Source organism: Equus quagga, chromosome 12 (assembly GCF_021613505.1).
Source record: "Equus quagga isolate Etosha38 chromosome 12, UCLA_HA_Equagga_1.0, whole genome shotgun sequence".
NCBI lineage: Eukaryota > Metazoa > Chordata > Mammalia > Perissodactyla > Equidae > Equus > Equus quagga.
In genome coordinates, this window is record NC_060278.1 from 12,340,186 (window position 1) to 12,363,059 (window position 22,874).

General features: G+C 44.3%; 1 protein-coding gene across 1 annotated transcript in view; it reads left to right on the plus strand.

Moving 5' to 3' along the window:
- PIP4K2A (phosphatidylinositol-5-phosphate 4-kinase type 2 alpha) overlaps positions 1-22,462 on the plus strand; it is a 164,742-nt gene extending 142,280 nt beyond the window's left edge. Inside the window, exons 7-10 of the mRNA XM_046679480.1 lie at positions 6,032-6,145; positions 15,916-16,159; positions 17,525-17,628; positions 20,175-22,462. Coding sequence (XP_046535436.1) covers positions 6,032-6,145; positions 15,916-16,159; positions 17,525-17,628; positions 20,175-20,255 — 543 coding nt within the window. The 3' untranslated portion in view covers positions 20,256-22,462. The remainder of the gene's footprint in view (positions 1-6,031; positions 6,146-15,915; positions 16,160-17,524; positions 17,629-20,174) is intronic.
- Positions 22,463-22,874: the final 412 nt, after the last annotated feature.

Sequence of the window (22,874 nt, forward strand, 5' to 3'; positions counted from 1 at the left end):
AAGGTTGTTATATGTGCTTTTTGTGAGAAAACATCTGTTATCTTTACTACTTCTGTATGAATTTTACCCATATTCACTGATTTGCCTTTTTGTATATCAAATTTGTGGCTTGGATGTTTTGAGAAACAGAATTGATTTTATTATCAATCTGCACCATCTCTTATTACCGCCAAATCGATATCACATATATGATGTTATTCAATCAAATTATCTTTATCCTAGCTCCAACATAAGGATCACCTGAAATTCTCTCTCTTTCAGCAATATTTCTGGGTTATATTTTCAACCCCATGGACTCTCATATTATGAAGCAAGCCTGGTGAAAGGGGATTATTCTTTTTTTACAAATTTATTTTCATTTAGGTGAGCTTGGAATAACAAGTGAATCAGGAACAGAAGCAGTCCCAACATAAGACAATAATTAGTACATATTTTTTATATTGTGTATTCAGCCCCAGGTGTCACAATATGGCCCATCAAAGGGACACCAGGCGGCAGTCTTTGACATCAAGGCTTACAATTAGACGTTTTTAAAACGAGTTGCCAACCAAATGAGCACATCGAACAAAAATTCATTTCTTTCTGAAATGTAAGTCCTTTAATCACTGAGTACTATGCTATATGTTACCCTTTGCATTGAAACCTTCCGGTGCCAAAATCCTGTTTGCATTAAACACTCAACTGTGACAGGAGCACATTTCATCTTCCTATGTAGGTTTTCATCTAGGCTAAAAGAAAAACACGGCTCTGTATTATATAGATTTTGGCTTTGTGCATTTTAAATACATATATTTTTAATTTCCCGATTGTTAGTGGCAATTTAAAATACAATAGACTCTTTTTGCATAATTTCATATAATTATAGAATGATGATAAAATCCAGTATCATTTTAGTTTGAATTCCATGTATTTGAAGTTATTTTTAGACTGTAAATACAGATTTAAGATACTTATGATTTTTAAAAACCATTTTTTGAGTCATCTAAAAGATTAGATTTTTCAAATCTCACTAAAACAAGAATTCTAAATAATTTCTGGTTTTACTAACCCTCAAAATATCCGATATTACTAAACTCCCTGCAGATGACAGTAATTGTACATCAAATCAGGAAGAGGGTATTTTCAGCAAGGTTTCCCAACTAGGAATAGCTTTTACAGGTGACCGCAGGTTTTCTAGCCGGAATTTACAATGGAGGTTTGGAGAGCAGGGCATGGAGCTGTCACGGCAGGGGTAGGAGTCTGTGGCCAGTGTCGCCTTTACCACTCATGTACCCTCCGCGTTCCCTCGTGTGTCTGATGCAGTGACGTGAAATAGTAACCTTGCGCTTGGGTATGCCAGGTTTGTGTGCAGTAAGTAAGGGAAGTGTCTTCCAGACGCAAAGACAATTTGTAGAGAAGCCATGGGTGACATTTGTGACTAAGGATAAAGCCCCAAAACAAAGGAAATTTCAAACATGGTTGTAGATTACTGATATCTCAAGTTTAAAGAGCCTGTTGCTTTAAAAAGTCAGGAAGGGGGAGAAAAAAGAAGAGAAACAAACTAATGTGTAGCCAGTTCTTATTGCCAAGCCCCGTGTGTTCTGTGTCATTTTGTTCACACCCTCACACTGTGACATAGGTATCATTGATTTCCCATTATACACATAAGCAAAGGAGGTTTGGGCAGATTAAGCAGCTGGTCCAGAACATCACAGCTAGTACAAAAATGTTAAATATGCCAACATAATTTTTTTTAAATCTTGCTCTTGATGTATTAGTGATGAGCTTTTCTCTAGATACACCAGCCATGCTTGAGAACATGACCAGCAAATAACAGGAGCCATGTTTGTATACAACTCTCCAGGTGGCAAGCACTGCCCTGAGCTTTTTACATGTATGATCGAACTAGTGTAATCCTCACAACAATGCTGTTTGCTAATCCCCATTTAAAGATGAGGAAACCAAGTCACAGAGAGGGTAAGTCACTGGCCCAAAGTCACACAGCTAATAATTGGAGAAGCTAAGATATAGCCCGGGCAGCCCAGATCCAGTCTGTGCTCATAACCACAGGCTTCAATTTGTGTCCTAAATAGAAAGCTGGGCCATACTGAATCAATTTGGGGCCTGGCATTACACAGCAGGAAAGTGTGAGGGATTTCAGCCTGCTTATTTTATCCGAACAGCGGAAGCAGGGGAGCGGGGTTGCAGAGGGAACGGTGTCGCTCTGCGTATGCCTTTAGCTGTGTTTGTGCACATACATGTCACATTAGTAGAGATGAATGCCACTTTGAGTCCAGCCCACCCCAGTAGAATCACCTCAGGCAAAAGAGAAAATTCTCCCGCGTCCTTTGGCAGTGCTGGACTCGGTGCTGAGTTGGGTGGTACACAGCCTCCCTCCTGGGAGCAGCTGCTGGAGGCCGCCAGGCAGGACGCCCTGTCCAGGCCTGGGCAGACTGGGGAGGGTGACGTGGGAAAAGCGGTTTCCTCTCGTGCCTTGTCCTTGGCGTCACCTCCCAGCAGCTACCTTGTGTGGTACCACAATTCCCCCATCACACTTGGAGGCTCCCAGTCTACACAAAGTGGCCGGGAGAACTTAATTCAGAGCGAAGAAATGAAGACTTAACCTACTACCCCTTCAGAAAGCTTGCTGACCGCTGGCTGGAAGCCGGCCTCGGAGAGTCCGCAGCTAAGCAGCCTTTCTGAGCCGATGCCTTGAGCCCTGGCGGTTTCCTCCGCCCTCTGGCTGGTTCCACACTGAACTCGAAAGAGTGTGAAAGACACCCATTAGAGAACCAGACCCAGTGACTCTGAGACCTTCAGAATTCCCCTAAGTGCAAAACATCCAGTGTTGCAAAGCAAAAGGTAGACTCGTGGCTGCCCACAATAATTTCTCTGCAGACACACCTCTGTGGGCAGTGGCACGCCAAGAGTTCATGAAGCTCATGAACTCATAGTAAAATGAATTCACTTTAAAACAATGACGTGTTTTTAATACAAACACTGCTTATTATCAGAGAGATCTACTGAAATTTTTTAAAAGCTAAGCAATAAGGTTTTCTTGAGGATGAATCATTATCAGGCGACCTCATCTTTGTCATCTAGTTCTTAGTAGAAAAGAAGTTAAAGGTTTTTTTAAAGAAAATATTGTGTTTGCAGTTTCTCAACCTGTAATGCCAGCTGTAAATCCATACAGTTCGCTGAATGCTCACAGTGGTGATGATGATAACAAGAACAAGTGACATTCACTCTCTAAATGTGTCGCACAGGCTTCAGTCGAATTCTCAGAACAGAATGATGAGGAGTCGGGCAGCCTGGCTTCCCATCTCAGCATGAGAACTGGCCAACCAGTTTCACGTGCAAGGCTGCAAGACCTTAGTTAAGTTGCATAATCTCTATAGACTCAGTTTCCTTGTCTGTAAAATGAGTTTAAGAATCATCATTAGGATTGTTGCAAAGTAAATGGGACGATGCACTTAAATAAATTAACCCGAGGCTGCTGCTGGTGCTGGTGCCGTTTTCCTGTTTTATCCCTTCTACACCTAAGCAGACAACCCGGAGAGGTTCAGGAACCGGCCCTTGTCCCTGGAAAGTAAGGAGTGGAACCGGGATTGGAGCCTCCAACCCTGGGGCTCCCGAGCGCCCTCCCCTCCCACGGACATGGGGATGGGTATTTGTCAACCACGGCTGGATTCCTCTAGCAGCTGCCCTGCGAAGGATCCACCTTTGCCTCTTGAGCCTTTCAATAAGCCTTTAAGTCTTTTAAACAATCTGGTTGCCCTTTTTTGAACTGGCTCCAATCTAAATACATCCCTCGTGCCTGTGAAACTCACAAGGACGCTGAGGAATATCGTGCAGGGTGTGCGGAGTTTTATGAGGCAGATTGTGCCGTCCCGGTCACATGAGGTGATGCTGCTGGGGTGACCCTGAAATGGCACTCACCTGCGTTCACATGCCTGATCTCACAAACACATAGCTGCCTTGTCATGGTCTGTCATCCCTGCCTTCAGGTTTCGCTCACACAAAAACAGAAGACCCCTCTCCCCTTCTTTTCTTCCATGTATAAAATGAGTTGTGGAGTTGAGGCAGACATCTTAATCCTTAACACCGCCATCCACACACACACCCATCTCCAAAACGTAGTTAGACAGAAATGCCCACGTGGTCTCCTTGGAGCCTCATGGTCTTCCTCCATCTCCGTTTCTGTCTGTAGATCTGGCTTCCACCCTTTTTTCTCAGGCACTTCCAATTTTGTATTTTTTGGCCTTATTGCTGGCTGTCCTCTGAATGAGTTTGTTAAATTTCAGATCCTTGCTTTCATTCACTGTGAAACCTCATCAGGTTTATAATCCTAATAGAAGAACTGGTGCAGGTCTAGTGTGACTGACTCAGACATCTAACATTAATGTGCTGTTTCACATCCAGGGTTTCCTTTTACATGTATTACATTATTTTTAACTTACTAATGACGAATTTGGGGGGTTAGTCTACCAGGCCCCTCCTTAGTTTTTATAAAAAATGGCATTGCGTTTTCATTTCCTCAACTCTATGACTCAGCATAAAAGTATCTGACGGTAGGTCAGTCTCCCCGCAAGACCGTGTTATTTATCACTACATCGTACGCATCCGGGCAGCCTTGTTTCATGTCTTTCGTACTAGATTACAAACGCCTTTAGAATAGAAATGCTGACGTGCTCATTTTTGCATCCCTGTACATGACGGTCTTTCAGTAACTGCTTATTGAATTGAATCTTTGGGTTTCTGAGCTCCGCTCCACCCGCTTTGTAAGGGTAATTATTTTGGCAGTCACTATATCAAATTTAAAATTTACAATCACACAACTGTTCAAATCTTCTCAAAGTTAAAGTAGCTTTGCTACTAATTGGGAATTGCGTAGTGTATGTGCATGTATAGATAGATGAGTAGTTTACATACGTGTGTACACTTTATAAAATAAGAAGAAAAAGTAAGCAGTTCAGGCATGAAAGATGGTTCAGTAGTTTTCTTTTATCACAGGAGAGAGGCAGGTGGGGACCAGGAAGGAGAATATGTTCTTTCCTTGGATCTTTTTTTTTTTTCATTTGGTTCATATTTTTGGAAAAGGGAACCATTCAGATACTAAGAAAGGCAATTTAGTATGTTGGATTAACTGGAAGAAATAAGCTGTGGTTAGCCGAAAGGAGGCAAGGGGGGGTTGAGGTCTTGAACTCACCCAGAATGCAGGCTGCATGACGTTAAATAGAATAATGCACACTATTTTAAAATTATATGCCTATATTATCCCGTATGCTGCAGCACAAGCTGAAGTTTTTTCTTGCGACCCATGTCCTGATAGTTGCTCATTACTTTGTGTTGATCAGCGTTAAGTACAGTTTAGTTACAAGCCCACCACCTTCTTTATTTGTAATGGGTAGAACTTCTCGTCTTAATGTTTTATATTAAAAGAAGACATTGTCCCTTGACATTGTCCAAATGAAAACAGAATTTCCTTCTCAGTGGGGTGGTGAGCAGGAAAGCCTGGAAGGGCAGGTGGCTAACTCTGGCTGCATGTTCTCCCTGACTCAGAAATTAGATGCGATTATGGATGGGGCTTTTATGAGACAAGACAACATGTTATTGGTAACATGAACCCAGCAAAGGCTGCCCCAAAAGTGTGGGGGAGTGTGGAGTTGGGTGGTACGAGTAAGAGAATTGAGGGTTCCTGGCGAAGAATTCCAAGAGTACAAATTCTATCCTTAGAAGACCTCTTGTAGGAAAGTGAATCTAAGAAAGCAGTCGGGTTCGTGCCTACGAAAACCATGCAATGTGTTACAGAAGCCTCATAAGATGGGGTGTGTCTAACCCTCCATTCTTGGTGGGAATGCTTCCAGCGCTCGTAGCTCACTGGTGCCCCCTTGCGGTACTCAAGCCACCTCACATTTCCTTGTCTTGAGCGAGACTCCTGCAGTGAACAGGGCGAACTCAATTTCCAGGGGCGGACGCCTAACCTCCAGGATTGGAAGGAGTATGTTGTTTTCATCTTTTTTTCAACCTTCTTTTCTCTCATTTGTTTTAGGCCAAAGAACTGCCAACTTTAAAGGATAATGATTTCATTAATGAGGGCCAAAAGATTTATATTGATGACAACAACAAAAAGGTGTTCCTGGAAAAACTGAAAAAGGATGTTGAGGTAAGAGAAATCGTTATAAACCCCATTGTATAAATTTCAACACTGTTGGTTTTTAGGAGCTTTTTAAACCACCTATTTACATCTGCAATCAAGGCAAAAATATATATTGTACATTATTAAGATCGGATCTGGTTTAAAGAAGAAGTGTGCTCATTCAGCATCTCTCTCCTTTAGATGACAGGCCAGAGAAAGCTCCTGCTGTCTCTGTGGGGTGTCCCCACCCTCAGGTTCCTGTGTTCTGTGTCGTGGGGTAGCCTGTGTGTAGTCACAGCCCGTTCAGACTGACTGTCCCCAGCAAGCATAGTTGGCCGGAGGGGAAGATTGTGTCCCGTCAAACAACGGAGCATTTCAAGAACAAATGTTTAGTAACTGTTTGAATTGGGGGCTTTTTCCCTCTAAACCACATCTTGATGTTGGTAAACACAGCCTCAGTCACTTGATGCTTTAATATTTCTACCAGCCGCCATGACATCAGTGTCAGTAGATCCATCACGCCAGCCTTCCACATCATGGGAACAGCACAGTTTGGGACTCCGGGGTCATGGGGGAGGGTTATGAGAAATAAAATACTATGTGGAAATGGGCTTTTAGTCTGGAATGAAGGCATTTTCTTTTTAAGTATCATTTTAAGAATTAAAAATAGACCTTTTCCTATCCTTTCGTTTATCGTAAAGGCATTGCAACTCTCCTGTTGGACTTCCTTATATAATTCTTTTAGAAATAAATTCAGCAAAAAAGTGATTTTCTTGAAATTCCTTAGGTTACAAGGCAGTGCAAAGAGAATTCCAATTTAGATAGTTACTAAACTAAGTTTTTCTTAGCTGGTGCTTTCATTCATATGAATGTGTGTATGTGTATGTACTTTTTTTTTCCTTGAAAGACGGTTTCCGCATACCAGTACAGATCTGCTATTGAGAGAGAGGCTTTGTGGAATGATTTTCTTTTCCATGTCATTAAACAAAAACAATTAAATGACTTGAGCCAAAGAATGAATGTTGTGTGTTAGATCGTATTCCCCACGAGGGCAGAAGAGTGTTACAATTTCCTTGTTAATCATCCAACAGCTCTTTCGTTGAAAGACACTCAGACTGACCAAGTTAGTTAGTTATTTTTAGGACATAAACTATTTTAATAAGAACATTTTTGCTTTATTTTAACCTACATGATGTATATGCTTCAATTAGAACCTAAAGATTGGTTATTAGTAAAGGATCTAAGTGTCTACTTTAAAAAAAAGTAGATAAAAGTGTTTGCTTTCATCATGGAACATTCTTCTCCAGTCTTTCATTAATAAGCATTTATTTTCCTCAGTTGTCAGTGGTTATTATTACAATGCGTATTTGTTAAGCATTTATCTTACTGTGGGTTAACTTGGTCTTATAACTAAGTACCGTAGGTAGACATACTGTCTTTGGATTTTTATTCATTAATCAGCAAACCTTTGATCCTGAGAATAATATAATTTTAGCAATTACAGTAACTAGCCCTTAGGGTTATCTGTGATCTGCCAAAAATATTGTTTTCATCTTTTTTTCAGTTGGCTGAATATCACTGTGATATTTGGACTCCAGAAATAACGTAACTGAAGCAGTTCAGATTTACAGTCGAATTACATAAGGATCCTCTCGGCCCTTTGTTGTCTGTAATAATGGTGTTGATTAGAGGATTTGGGAGTTTAATCCCATACGTGGCTCTCACACTTGGATGTTTTGTTGAAATAGAAGCAGGGCATAAAGCCTTCTTTCATTGAAAAAAATTCTCAATGGTTGATAAAAGTGTCTTTAGTTTTGAAATTCATGCAGAAGCATCATTAAATTTTTAAGCAGGTAATTATGGTGAAGTAGCTTGACATCTGATCTTGATAATGAGGCTAGAATTTAATGTAGTTTAGGTTTTTCATCAATTCCCCGCTTTCTAATTTAGCTGGCTGGCCTGTTAGTGTGAGTACAATTTGGGGGGGTGGGGGGGCAGGTTGAGGGGTTTGTTGTTTCCTTAATGCTTAAAGTAAAAGATGAGTTTATTATAGCTCAATAAATAATCTCTTTTTGGAGAAAAAAGAATTGTCACTGGAGAATCCAGCTGCTGTTTTTCTGCAGTTGTAATCCTTTTCTTTTCATATGCCACGAAAAGAGCTTTTGTTCAGATAGCTTTGCACATAACTAAATATTTGTGAGCTCTTTTCTCCGAGAGAAAGTGCTCTACAGAGAGTGAAAGTCACTTTTGCTTTGTGACCTGCTTGTTATTAACTCTGGTCCTGGAGAGCCGACTCTGATTTCTCCTCTCATTGGCTCACACTGGGGACCACATGTCACACGATGCAAAACTGCGTTCTCCCTGTGGTATCTGGGAGCGCCCTTGTCACAGGGCATCTCAACTCTCATGTTGATGGTCCCACAGCCTTGGAAATGGTTGGAGAGGGTGTTGGGGGGTGGGGGGTGGTTGGCAGCCAGCATTTACAGAGCACGTAGGGTCTGAGTCCCTCCTAGGCATCACTATCTCTTTTCATTCTTATAACAACTCTTTGAGGATGAGTGCTGTTATTATCCCAGTTTATGGATGAGAAAACTGAGTCCAGAGACACTACATAATTTGCTCAAGGACACAGAGCTATTAAATTCAGACTGAGATTTGAGGCCGTCAGAGGCCACACGCCTAACTGCTCTGATATAAAATGCAAATTAAAAATGTTTATGAGAGCACAGTTGAGACTTTGTTTTCTGATAAATGCCCCAAAGGAGGATTATTATAACTTTCAACAAGCAATAAAATATAAGTGTTAAATAGAGCTGGTTGGAATTTTAATTCTGCCTCACAGATTTGCTAGGAGGTGGTAATCCAGTAGAACGAATGTGTTAATAAAGTTAGCAAATAAAGTGAACTTAAATCTGTTGTGGAGAGCTTATTAACGGCTCTTTTGCCACAGAGGTTTCTAGAAGAGTTTGTGACAGGCCTCATAAAGGTCAGGAGGAAGATACTAGTGCGAGGATTTGGCGTAACAAGGAATTAATTATGGGGAAATCAGATTAGATGGGATATTCGGAGGGAAAAAGAGGCTGATCAAAGGTCTGGCAGATAATTATTAAGAGGTAGGAAAGGAGGGGACCTAAAGATGACAAAGATTTTAAAATCTCCATGCTTTGAAATCTGATGCACTTAAAAAAATCAATAAATTTGAGTCAGAAGCTCAAAGGGATGAACAGAAAGCAGAGCGAATATATATTAAGTTGCTGATGTTAGCTGGAGGCAAAGCCCAACAGCGGAACCTTGACCCTTGCTCTCCTCTGAGCCTGTCATTTTCCAGTCCACAGTAGTTGTGTGATACCCAACAGGAATTTTCTCTAACAAGAATCTGGGATTTACTGCCACACTTCATTTTACTCGACTGCAGAAGAGATTTTAAATAAAGTTTGTGAAGATAAGAGCTAGTGAATCAACGGGCTTTTCCACATGTTTCTCCTCTGGGCCCACCTAACTTGATCCCATCTCTCAAGTTTGAATTGCATACTTGTTGAGAAAAGGTCCCTTCCAAAGTCATAACAACGCTGACTGTTCTAAGAGCAGCTTTCCTCGGTACATTCGAGGCACTGTTGCTGTAGTCCTGGCTGCATTCTCTGTTTTCATCCTTCCACACCCGTGCGAGGTTAGTGGCATTGTCCCATTTCACAGTTAGAACAACCGAGGCTCAGAGAGGTGAACTCATTGTCAAGGCACAGAGCTTGGAAGCGAGAGAAATAAGATTTAATCTCCCATCTGACTCGAAAACTTATACTCTTTTGTTGTTTTTATGATTATCTGATACTTTAATTAAAGAAGAATAAATGAGTCGCTCTTATCAGCAAAACCTATGCTCTTTTTTACCTTTTCTTTTTTTATTGAAGTATGGTTGACATACAATATTATGTTAGTTTCAGGTGTACAACATAGATATTTGACATTTATGTATATTATGAAATGATCATCATGATTTGTCTAGTAACCATCTGTCCCCGTACAAAGTTATTACAATGTTGTTGACTATATTCCCTATGCTGCGTATTACATCCCTGTGCCTTAGTTGTTTTATAACTGGAAATTTGTATCCCTGCATCCCCTGCACCTATTTCAGCCAACCCCTCAACCTCTTCCCCCTCTGGTAACCACCAGTTTGTTCTCTGTATCTGTGAATCTGTTTCTGTTTTGTTTTTTAGATTCCACATATAAATGACATCATATGATATTAGTCTTTCTCTGTCTGACTTAGCATAATACCCTCCATGTCCATCCATGTTCTTGCAAAAGGCAAGATTTCATTCTTTTTTATTGCTGAGTAATATTCCAGTGTGTGTGTTACCACATCTTCTTTATCCATTCATCTATTGATGGACGCTTAGGTTGCTCCCATGTCTTGGCTATTGTGAATAATGCTGCACTGAACATAAGGGTGCAGATATCTTTTCAAATTAGTATTTTTGTTTTCTTTGAGTAAAAACCCAAAATTGGAATTGATGGATCATATGGTAGTTATACTGGTAATTTTTAAAGGAACCTCCATATTGTTTTCCATAGTGGCTGCACCAATTTACATTCCCACCAACAGTGGAAATACTGGTGGCAATGTAAGGGTTCCCTTTTTTTCACATCCTCACCAACACTTACTTGTTGTCTTTTTGATGACAGCCATTCTGACAGGTGTGAGGTGATAGCCATTGTGGTTTGATTTGCATTTCTCTGATGATTAGTGATGTTGAGCATCTTTTCATATGCCTGTTGGCCATCTGTGTATCTTCTTTGGAAAAATGTCTATTCAGCTCTTCTGCCTATTTTTTAATCAGATTGTTTGCAAAACCTCTGCTCTTCACCACCATGCTGTGCTTGGTCTTTCCATTTCTATCTTGGTCTCATAGACTGGGAAATGTATATAATAACCCATTTGGAACTGTAATTGGTTTCCTTGATCTTCTTGGGTATGTCAGATGGCTCCTTACCTAGAGGTGCCTTTGTCATTTCACTAGGGTTTAGTGGGCAGTGCTGGGAGCTAACTTCACTTTCATTTATTGGATACAAATGTTTCCTCCTGGAAGAGGAGACTCAACAGTGGTGTGACCACAGACGGAAGCCCAGGAAGGGGTCTCTGGGCCTGCCCGCCATTGTGAGCAGCACAGATATAAGGGGAACAGAGACCCACCCTACTCAGGGCAGCAGCCCCACCCTGTTGTCACCCCTTCTGTGTCTGACCTTTGGCAGGTTGATTAAAGGCAGCCCCTTCCTTCTGTACGTAAAGCACTCTTGAACGTATCTTGGAAGGTCACCCATCTCAAGGTCAAACAGTAGACCTACACATTAAAGAGAGATTCTGTTCCACAGAGCAAAGCTGTGTTGTAAACGGTCTCATTTTGCTTCTGACAGGTGCTGCCTCTTGCAGTCTCAGACAAAGCATTTTTGTTGTTCTTCATTTTTATTTGGTTTGGATGGTTATTTCTTGGAGGAAGGGGCTGAGGGAAATAAAGGAGAGTTGGGGGGGACTGGGGAAGAAGCAGCAGGCACCCCATACATTTGTTCAGTAAATATTGAGTATCTCGCTTGAGCCCCGCTCCTGCAGTGACAGAAACAGCCAGAGCTCCTGCCCCACACAGCTGCCGTGTTTGGGGAAGACAGAAGCTACTCAGATAGTCTAACAAACTGAATGTGCAGCTAAGCCAAGCACCATTAGGGAGAAGTGTGCAGTGCTGTCCATGCCCGTACTTTGGGGATGTGGCCTGGACAGCATCTGGAAAGACTTCCGTGAGCAGGTGCCCCTGCAGCTGGGGTCTGCAGGTTGAGTGAGAGGTAACTGGGTGCAGGTGAGAGGGCCACAACGGGGTGAGAACAGGGTTCAAGATGGCCCCAGGGGTGATGGGGCCCAACCATCCAGGCCCCCTGGGCCATGTTAGCGTTTGCCACTGCCTGTTGGGAAATGGGACACCACTGAAAGGTCTTAAGCAGGAGCATGACAGGATCAAATTTACATTTTGAAAAGATCTTCCCTTTCCAGAGGGCTAGAGGGGAAAATTCGAGTAGCATCTGATCTTTACTATTTCCCAGGGACCTTTCAAGGGTCCAGAGGGAGCAGGAATGGGGTAAAGGGGCCTTTGCCCTGCCACCATACAAGCTGAGCAGGACCCAGCCCGGCTGAGCTCCCACCCACCCTGCACGCACCACACACAGGTGGACTCTTTTGGGAGATGTTGCCACCTGGCAATCCAGTGTCTCCAGCTGTGCCAGGACCTCCAGAGGCTTCCAGGATGGGCAGTGGGAGTGGGGGGAGCAGGCCAGAGAGGCCCTAGATAAAGGGGTGGGGGCCAGGCACCATGGTAGGCATGGGAGGGGGCAATGGAGGCGAGCAGGAGGCACTGACCTTGTTCTCTAGGAGCCCAGAGGCTGAGCTCAGCCTGAGGCACATCCTCCTGGGAACCTTGGCAGCAGATGAGACAAAGTGGGGCCACTAGTGAGCATCCTGCCCGGGATGCCTCTTAGGGTCAGAGGATATGACTGGGTGCATCTAATGTACTATTTCCCAAATGTCTTGTTTCCAAAACACTAGGCCTACAGGGTGGTCGAGAAAAGGTTCCCTGATAATTCAGTGTGAGGCCTGCTCTGGCGGGTGCCCCTCCTGGAGACTCACGGGACTCAGGAGCTCTGGGAGGGCCTCCTCCTCGCAGACCAGTTGATTCGTGTAACTCATTATTTCCCTACTAGTGTTGTAAAGAACAAGATTTGGGAAAAGCTGCCGCGTGATACAGCAAAGAGAATAAAAGCTTTGAACACGGGTCCTGAATTCACTACTTCTTTGCTTTGAATCCTTGCGCAAGTTCTTTTTAATCATTCCGGGCCTATTTGCCCTCTCGCACGGGGATCCGAATGCCTGCCTCGTGCCAGCCCAGCTGTGTCTGTGCCCCGGAGAGCCTAGCTCTCTGCCACCTCCATGGGCCCATGTGGAGCAGAGCAGGTAACCGAGGGCTGGGTGACTGGCTCTGTGTTGGTTCAGGATTCAAGTGTTTTATGGTGTTGTTATTCTCTCGAGATGGGGAAGGCCATCCACATAAACAGGTTCCTAGCCGGATGCACCCTGAAGCCTGACGGCTCTGGGAGGATGGACAGCCTCTGACCACAAGGGAGAAAGTCTGGTGGAGGCAGGTGGAGGTGGCAAGTTGGTTCTGTGATTACTTTAATGGGGGAGTCTGGGGCAAGCCATGGGGAGGAGCAGAGGCTGCTTCTCTCTCTGTGGCTCAGAAAACTGATCCAAGGCTTGAGAATAGGCACTCTGTTTTGTTTGTTTGTTTAATAGAGTAAGTAACACATTTATTTTTTTGTCCAGCTTGATGGAGTTATAATTGACAAAATTGTAAGCTATTTAAAGTGTACCATGTGATGATTTGATATACATATCTGTTGTGAAAGGATTCCCCCATCGAGGTAACACATCCATCACCTCACATATTTACCTTTGTTTTGAGAACATTTAAGTTTGCTTTCCTAGCAAATTTCAATTATACAATGCAGTGTTGCCAACATTGGTTACCATGTTATACGTCAGATACTCAGACTGTGTTCATCTTATAACTGAAAGTTTGTATGTACCCTTTTACCAACCGCTCCCTATTTCCCCCACCCCCAGCCCCTGGCAACCACTTTCCCACTCTCTATGATTTAGACTTTTTTTTTTTAATTCCATATATAAGTGATACCATGCAGTATTTGTCCTTCTGTGACTGCCTTATTTCACTTAGCATAATGCCCTCAAAGTCCATCCATGTTGTCACAGATTTTCTTCTTTTTTAAGGCTAAATAATATTCTAATGTGTTTGTGTGTGTGTGGATGTATATGCATATGTATATAGCACATTTTCTTGATCCATTCATCCATTGATGACACTTGGGTTGTTTCCCTCTTTTGGCTATTGTGAATAATGCTGCCATGAACATGGGGTGCAGATAGCTCTTCAAGATCATGGTTGCAGCTCCTTTGGATGTAAATCCAGAAGGGAATTGCTGGATCATATGGTAGTTCTATTTTTAATTTTTTGAAGAACCTCTATACTGTTTTCCATAGCAGCTGCACCAGTTTACATTCCCACCAACAGTGCACAGAGTTCCCTTTTCTCCACAGCCTCGCCAACACTTGTTCTTTCTTGACTTTCTGACAGGAGCCGTTCTAACAGGCGGGAGGTGGTAGCTCACTGTGGTTTTGATTTGCATTTCCCTGATGCTTAGTGATACTGAACACCTTTTCGGGTCGCCTTTGGCCATTAAGCACCCTTTTTTGATAAAGGCTTTTGCTTCTATCTATTTTTAAGTATTAGGATTCTCCTACTTTGCTTAAATATGTAAACACAACGATTGTGTAATTTCTTTTTTCTGAGCTCCAAACAAATGTGGGAGATTAAGCCTGGCCCCCGGGGACTCATGGTGGGCAGGCAGACAGATGGGAGCTGAGGAAGGGGTCGCCAGGAGGAGGCCTGGGCCGGTGAGGAACTGAAGGCCTTAGGAGACAGTTCGGGCCTGAGGTCCTCTCTGCCTTGTCTTCAAGGGAGCATGGCTTTTCTTTCAGCTCAGAGACAAGCTACTTCCCAGCAGGCTTGGGAGAAGAAAGGGCTCTGTAGGTCTCATCAATCAATTTCATGTCATTTTCAGCCAGTACTTCAAGACCCATAATTTCATATGCTTACCCTTTGTGTAAGGAAGTTTATTTCCTACATTCCACCAGGGTAACCCCAAGGCCATCAGCTGCTCTGCATCACTGAGCGGGGGTGGCACCAAGTCCTCCAAGAGTCAGGGTCACCTTCTCGGACCCCCAGGACCAGAGTAGAATTGGCCCCTGTGCAGAGCCAGCCAGCTGGGGAGCAGGGAGCTCTTCGTTCCAGCCAGCAGATGGGCTGCCACATTTGCCCTCAGTAATACCACCCACATTTTAATTGATCAGTTAGAACATTGGGCTTAAGGTCATGTGTCTGGATGCATCTGCTAAAAAGGAAGAGAAGAAGAGAAAAATCATGACATGAAAAGTCAAAAAAGCACTTGGCAGACAGGAGTAGCCAAACCCACAGAGTTAGGTCTTGCCCCACATTACCCTCTAGCCACAGCCGGACCAGGAGAGGGAGGGAGAACAGGAATCTGGGTCTGCGCTGCCTCGTGGAAAGCAAACCCCCTTCAGCGTCTCAGCAGAAGGAACCGGCCAGGACGGAAGGCCTGGGTTACTCACCAGAGCGTTGACACAGGCATTTGCTGGTTGATGGGGACATTTGGGCTTTTGCTTGTTTGTGACAGACGGCATAATAATCTCCTCAGCAGAGTGGGCTGCATTTCAAAGTGCTTCCACAAACCGTTCTGAGACTCTGCTGGAAGCTACTTGGGAGGTCCTGGGTTTTCTTCCCATTAGCCGGTCTGAATTGTTGGGAGCAATGGTCTCTTCCCTCCCTCGGTGTCTCCTTCTTGCCAGTCATGCCCTCTGCTCTGTGCTGTGATCCAGCCTCCGTGTAATAAACGAATGCCTCTCAGCATCCAGCTCTGCACTTCAGGAAAACACTAGCTCGGAGCCAGCCCCGAGTGGGAGGCTACATTTGGGGCCGGGGGAGCTGCCTGGGGCTGTGGGAGATCATAAAGGGGCTCCTGGCCACCTCTTAGGGGGGCTCCTCTTCTCACTCTGCTGCCCCTTCCTCACAGCCTTCCCCTGTGGGCACTTTTCTGAGCTTATTTTCTATAAATCTGGGGTTTTGTTTGAGGCATAACTGACCATGTGACCTCCCACCCTCCAGTTTCTCGCCCAGTTAAAGCTCATGGACTACAGCCTTCTGGTGGGAATCCACGACGTGGAGCGAGCCGAACAGGAAGAGGTGGAGTGTGAAGAGAACGAAGGGGAGGAGGAGGGGGAGAGTGATGGCACCCACCCCGTGGGAACCCCTCCGGACAGCCCCGGAAATACGCTCAACAGCTCCCCGCCCTTGGCTCCCGGGGAGTTTGATCCAAACATCGATGTTTATGGAATTAAATGCCATGAAAGTAAGCTGAGTTACTATCAGTTCTTTCTACCTATGAAGTGGTTTGATTTCTGCACTGCCATCTACCCGTAATCATAACCCCAGTTAAAAGCATGCTGCCCGTAAGACTCATTCTCCAGAGTCCCAATAAATTGGTTTGGGGACAAGAGTCTGTTAAAGGTAACTGTAATTTCTGGTTTTTGAAGTGTAATGTAAAGAGGTCCTTCAGTTTCATGATGTTGAGAGAATAGAGCAAAACCACAAAACTATTTTCTATATACAACACACTTATATACATATAGATAACATATGTCAAAAGCATTTTTGTTTCTTAGCTCTCTCGCTTTTTTGTGGATCTAAAGTGTCATGGATCTGTCCTGAGCCAGCTGTACATGGTCCCCTGCAAACCCCCGTGGACCTCATGTGGGGCAGGCATCTCATCTACAGTCCTTTCTTCCCAAGAGCACTGAAGGCGGCCCGGGGTGGGGATGACACTCTGCTGTGCCGCTCTGGCTGTCCTCTGCTGTTCCCCTCGTTAAGGGGTCTGTGGCCCCCTTCTCTAGGGTGGGACCCATCTTAATCCTCAATATCTGGGCAGTTGCATATTTGAAGGAATATTACATTCTGCCATAGCTACTTATACATGAAAAAAAAACAAAATATTTTAGAGATATGATAAAAGCAGTTGGGTTTTTTGAGTAATAAAAACTGTAGTTTATCATTATTTAAAAAAATCTCTGATATATCAGCCAAGTGAGCTTGAGTTGTGCTTTTTATTTTACTCACCAAAATTGTTTCTTCAACAGAGAAAATTATAACAATTTATAACAATGAGTCAAATGTGCCTTGCTTATTGTTCATAATTGAAACAGCATCATTGTTGTGGAAATATTTAGAAAATAGATATTGTAGATGATATCTGCCTTATCCACTTCTGATATGATAATATCCTATGAGAATCCAGTGAACAGTGGCATCTAATAGTAGAAAAGGATTAAGGAGCATAATTACTTCTACTTGTTTCATGGAATATTTTTAAAATAGCATTTTTCTTTACATCCAAGCAATACACAGTCATTAAAGAAAATGCAGATTAACAAAAAATAAAAAGTCTCACCCTTAGACCTCCACTGTGAATGTCCTGGGGTTCTGTTCTTTTTCTCTTACTTTTAAAGTTGAGAGGGAGCTGGGCACGGGACAGAAGCTGTTTCATAGGGAAATGCAGGAGCTGTGTGGCTTTCTGTTTCCCACTCCCTCAGTCCCCATCCTACTGAAGCCTGCCCCGCCCCCCACCATGTCCGGTCCCCTCTTCCTTCCTCGGGCAGCAGCGTGTGCCCTCCCAGGTCTTGCCACGTGTGCCACAATCGTTGCTCTCATCCCTCTACAGACTCGCCGAGGAAAGAGGTGTACTTCATGGCAATTATCGACATCCTGACTCATTATGATGCGAAAAAGAAAGCGGCCCACGCAGCCAAGACTGTTAAACACGGCGTAAGTATCTGCCGGCTCGTCCCCTCTGCTCCTGGGCCCTTGACCGGGTCTGCGGTGCCGGGGCCAGCGCAGGTCTGCCTTTCCCGCAGCCGCTCAGAGTCCTGCAGTGGCTCTTGTTCCTGCGGGGCCCGTGTTCTGAGCGCGAGGTTCAGGGCCACGAATGCCGACACCAGCCTGCTCCCACCGCGCACCCCAGGCTTTTGGCAAGTCACTGGAACTCACACACTGGGGACAGGAATAGACACGTGCATCCCTAGAATATCATACATGTTCTTTTTTGAAAACTATTTCAAAGATAAAAGTGCTGAAGATAGTTAAGTGTTTAAGATGAGCTATGCAGAAGTGAAGCACTGTTCTCTGCTTCAGGCACTTCCGAAATCTGCAGTATTACGTTTCTTTTCACACAATGAATTATATTCTTCCTGTTGCAGAAATCTTTTGAGTGCAAGGTCACAGTTTAATAGTATGAATTCTTCGCCTTTGTTGTGCTTGCTCGGAACTGTCGCTGCTCCAGGCATCTGTTAACCAGTCAACTCCCTATGACAAGCCTGTGAGGGACACAAGTGTTGCCCTGTTTATCAGTTGAAGAAGCTAAGGAGAGGAGCTGCAGTGGTCACTTGCGGGGGTCGCATCACTAGGAAGTGGTAGAGATGGGATCACTCCCCGGAACCAGGCCTGGCCCCCTGCCCAACTGACCTTCACAAGGCATGGGGTACCCATTATGCTTATATCATAGGGCTCCCTTTAGGCTTTCCTGATGCGCTGAACAAGCCACAGAGCCCATCCTACAGAGGTGGACCTGGTCCCTGGTTTGTTCACACTGGAAGGAGAGGTACCTCCCAGCAGAGTGTAGAGCTAACCAAGATACACCAGAACATCCACCTCTATTACAGGCTCTTTTGCTCTATTTTAAAATCAAACAGGCTGTCATCCCAGCAGTGGAACCATCCAAAACCATATTCCATTTGCCACAGAAATACTTCAGGCACATCCTCCACAGTGACTTAGGGCGTCCCTGCTGTGTGCAGAGCACGGCCCGAGACCTTGCCTGGCCGCGGACGCTGTTGAGAGGGGCGTCCACAGGAGCTCTCGCCCGGCAGCTGGTGTCGCCACCTTCTGGATACCATTCATAAACTGTGTGCGTGCCAGCTGCACCGTCCCCTTTCGCTGATCTGGGTCCAGTCCAGGGGCTTGGGGAGGGGCTCTAAAAGGCCCTGTGGTCATTCTGATGCTCACCTCAGCTTGGAAACGTGCATATACCGCAAAGACAGAGCTGGGTGGGAAGCCCTGTTTCATCTCTCCCAGCTGTGTGACCTTGAGGGGACATTTTGGAGCCTCAGTTACCCCAGCTGATAAAGGGGTCCTAAAGCCTTGCTGATGGGGTTTGTAGGGGGATACATGAAGTGAACAGGCTGAACACGGGGGAGACCCCTTGTGTTTGTTCCCATCCCCCTTCAAACCCGCTGTAATATTCCATACCGTAGGGAGCTGGAATGTACCATGCCAAACATGGCTCCACCTTAGTCTCCTGTGAGCTGCCCGCTCAGCTCTATATTGTGCCGCCTGGGCCCAGATCATGGGGCCGTTTGCAAGAACAAGACATCACTCTTGGCGAAGGCAGGCTGTGTTGAGCTGCTGCTGGGAACCATTCTCTGTCTTCGAGGCCTGGGCTCCTCCATGGAGACCCCAGTGGCCCAGGCCAGGCATGGAAATTACAGGATCCCTGGTGGGCACGGTTGTCTAAAAATAACACCTGGTGACTTAGTACAACGCTGGGCTTGCCCTTTGCCGCTCAGGAAGCTGGCCAGTAACGACTCGGAGTCTGCTTGCCAGCGCTGTGCCTCTCTAATAGGAAATCCCCCGCTGGGCCTCTGCGAGGGGCCCGGCTTCCTGGCTGCAAGCAGGTCTCTGTGAAGGGGAACAATGGCCCCCTGTGCCCTGTGCTGAGGGAAGCCCGCCCCGGCCCCTCTGGGGAGAGGCACGCAGCTGTGTTGTGTCTCACCCAGTTACGGTGCCAGGAGAGAGCCCAGGCAGCTGACATGGAACTCACTGCTGCTCTTGTCACCCCTCATTTCTGAGCACGCAAGTGCTTACCCCAGTCCTGAAGAATGAACACGATCCTTATGTTATCGTCATCAGGGTTTCCCTTTAGCCAGATGCCACGTCTGTACATTTCCAAGGTATCCCCAATCTGCTTCCTTGAAAAACAGTATTGTCCCCATGGCTTCGACTGTGGGCTACACAGGTGTCACCGTTGGACAGGAACGTCCCAAACATGGCTGGTTGGATTTTGGTTTTAAAGGTGCAGCAGGCGCAGTGTGTGGTAACAGCGTCTGTTGCTCCTACAGCTCGGCCTCATTTCCACACACAGACTCCTAAGAACCTTGGTTATTCAGACACAATATCCAAGATGCTTTGAGTTATATTTTAAGAGCAGAGGCTGCACAGATTTGAAATTATTAGCTTTACATTCAGCTGTAATCAGAAACTGCTGTACCTCTCGCGTAGTAATTATATCAATCTTCTTCTCCTTTAAAACTGCCCAGGCTGGTGCGGAGATCTCGACCGTGAACCCGGAACAGTATTCAAAGCGCTTTTTGGACTTTATTGGCCACATCTTGACGTAACCTCCTGCACGGCCTTGGACAGACACGAGTATGGGAAGGACAGAGGTGGCTTCGGTGTGGGACAAACAAGAACCACACTCAGTGAAGCCCCTCCTTGTGTACATCTGCAGGCCACGATGACTGATCCGGGGGCTACTTGCTTTAACAGCTACCTGATATTTCCCAGCATTGTTCTAGCTATTTCTGACTTGTGTGTGTATGTGTGTGTGTGAGAGAGAAAGCGAGCGAGCGTGCGCATCTTTAAAATTAATTAATTAATTAATTAATGAAAACGGATCAGCTTCAGTCAGAGTGGGTTTGGGCAACAATCCTCTGATTCCAGCTGTGGACAAATGAATGAGTGAATGAGTGAGCACATGCAAGGGGGAGGGGGAGAAGGAAATGCACGTCAGCCCAACCATGTTGGCATCATCACACGATAAACTGTGGATCAGTTTATTTTCTGGAGTTGAAAGATGTGAGACAGTATTCATAATAATAATGAAGATAATAATAATGATGATAATAATAATGATGGTGATTAAAAGAAAAAAAACTTACCGCGAATGTTACACTTCCATCACGCACGCTGACACTCCTTACTAGTTGTACCCCAAGACCTGGCACTGGACCGCAGAGCGCTGTCCTCTCCAGCGTGTCCTGCTTCAGGGTTCTGCCTCCGCTCTGTGTCAGGACTCCTGGTGTCCGGGGACAAACGCCCCTCCTCCAGCAAGAAGCTGATGCCCCTGGTGACCTTCTCTGTACATTTTCACCTCAGTAAATATGTCCAGGAAAACTGCTTACTTCTCTTTCCTTGCCTGGAGCTTCTTCACTGTTACACTCTTATGTTGCAATATAGGAATTAATGCTACAAAATAAAAATAAAGCTTACCCGAAAAGTGCATAGTTTTGGGCAATGGTATCTACATCTCCCATGGTGGGAAGGTGAGCAGAGCATTAGAACTCTCAATTCTCCTGTTACTGATTGCAAATCTGACTTAGAAGACGTTGATGTTAACCATTGTTTCAACAGTGGTATTCTGTTATGAATTATCCCTTAACTGAAGCCCTCAATTTTACTGTTTACATTATTAGGAAAACAGGGATATTTTTGAATCTAAAAATTTAATGTACAGCATGTGATTTTTGAAGTTTACATGTAAAGTCATTTTACAGTGTAGGTGAAATAATGTTTGTCATATTTTGAAATGTATCCGCAGTCATGTTTTGGGGTGAATGTTTTATTCAGAGTCCATGGTAGGCAGTCTTTTACAATAAAAGGAAAAGGGTTTTGTTTCCTCCAGATGTACATTTATCAACCTAATGATTTTTTTAAAAAAATGTTTAACCCAAATCTGGTTATGTAAGTTCATTGCCCTAAACTGTGCTGATTGTGTTTAATCAAGTTATAAATTTCCCACATCGATCATGTATTTACCAACTTTCCGGCATTTTCTGAAAGGCGTCGAGCTAAAATGTTAGACTTGCTTAGAGTAGGTTATCAACTTATACACTGTGCTAAAGCTGTGCCTTTGAAATTCTTTGTTTAAAACACGAGATGATTTTTGTAGGCAGTTTCAGAAAAGAAAAAAAATCCACCCTTCAATAATTACTTATAACTCAACCGATTCCCCCGCCATACTGCCTCTTCCAGCAGCTTTCCTTCAGGGCTGTCAAGACTGCCGTGTGCCTGAGGTATGCAGGTTTACTTCAGAAAACACGAGATGGTACCCAACGCGTCACCTTTGGAAGCCAGCGGCAATGCCATTCTGTTACTATCCACTGACTTCCCACAGATTTGTTATCCTCAACAGAGGATGTAACACCACCTTGCCATGGTTGTCCAAATCTGGATTTTAGACATTTCAATTAATTGAGACTGTGATTTGGTTCTTCCTTCCCATCATGCATTCTGGCATCAAGTCCCTTTCAGTGTTCTGAAGTTAGACTGAAGTTTCTTTGACCTAAGACTACAAAGGTGAGACCCTGAAGTAAAGACAAGGTACACGTACATTATCTGAGTAACCATTTCCTTTGTGGCCAATCTGTGTATGCTTTTAGAAGTTTACAAGATGCTTTATTTTTGTCTGTAACAATCTCTGTCATTCATTTCTGTCGATAAAGTATTGGGACAGAATGAGGAAGTTTGCTTTGTATCTCCTAGTGCTAACAACACACTCCAGTCATGAGCCGGGCTTTACAAAATAAAGCACTTTGATGACTCACAAGTGGATCCTTTGTTCCTCTCTCTCAATTGTGCTTCTCTCTGTTACAATAATAAGAGTATCTATTAATATAAGAGTATCTTTAGCTGAGCCTTGAAGAAGTAAAAGTAAAATTCAGTCTTTTCACTAACTAGAGCTTTGCCTTCAACCTGTGAACTATGTTATTAGTAAATACAGTCATGTGCCACCCAATGACATTTCAGTCAAGGACGGACCACGTATACAATGGTGGTCCCATAAGATTAGTACCATACAGCCTAGGTGTGTAGTAGGCTATACCATCTAGGTTTGTGTAAGTGTTGGAGGGGAGGAAGAAATCTTCCTCCACCCTTCTAGGTTCTTCTGGTTGGTCTCAGAATTAAATTGACACGACACAGATTAAGAGGAGAAAAACAAACAAAAGTTTAATAATGTA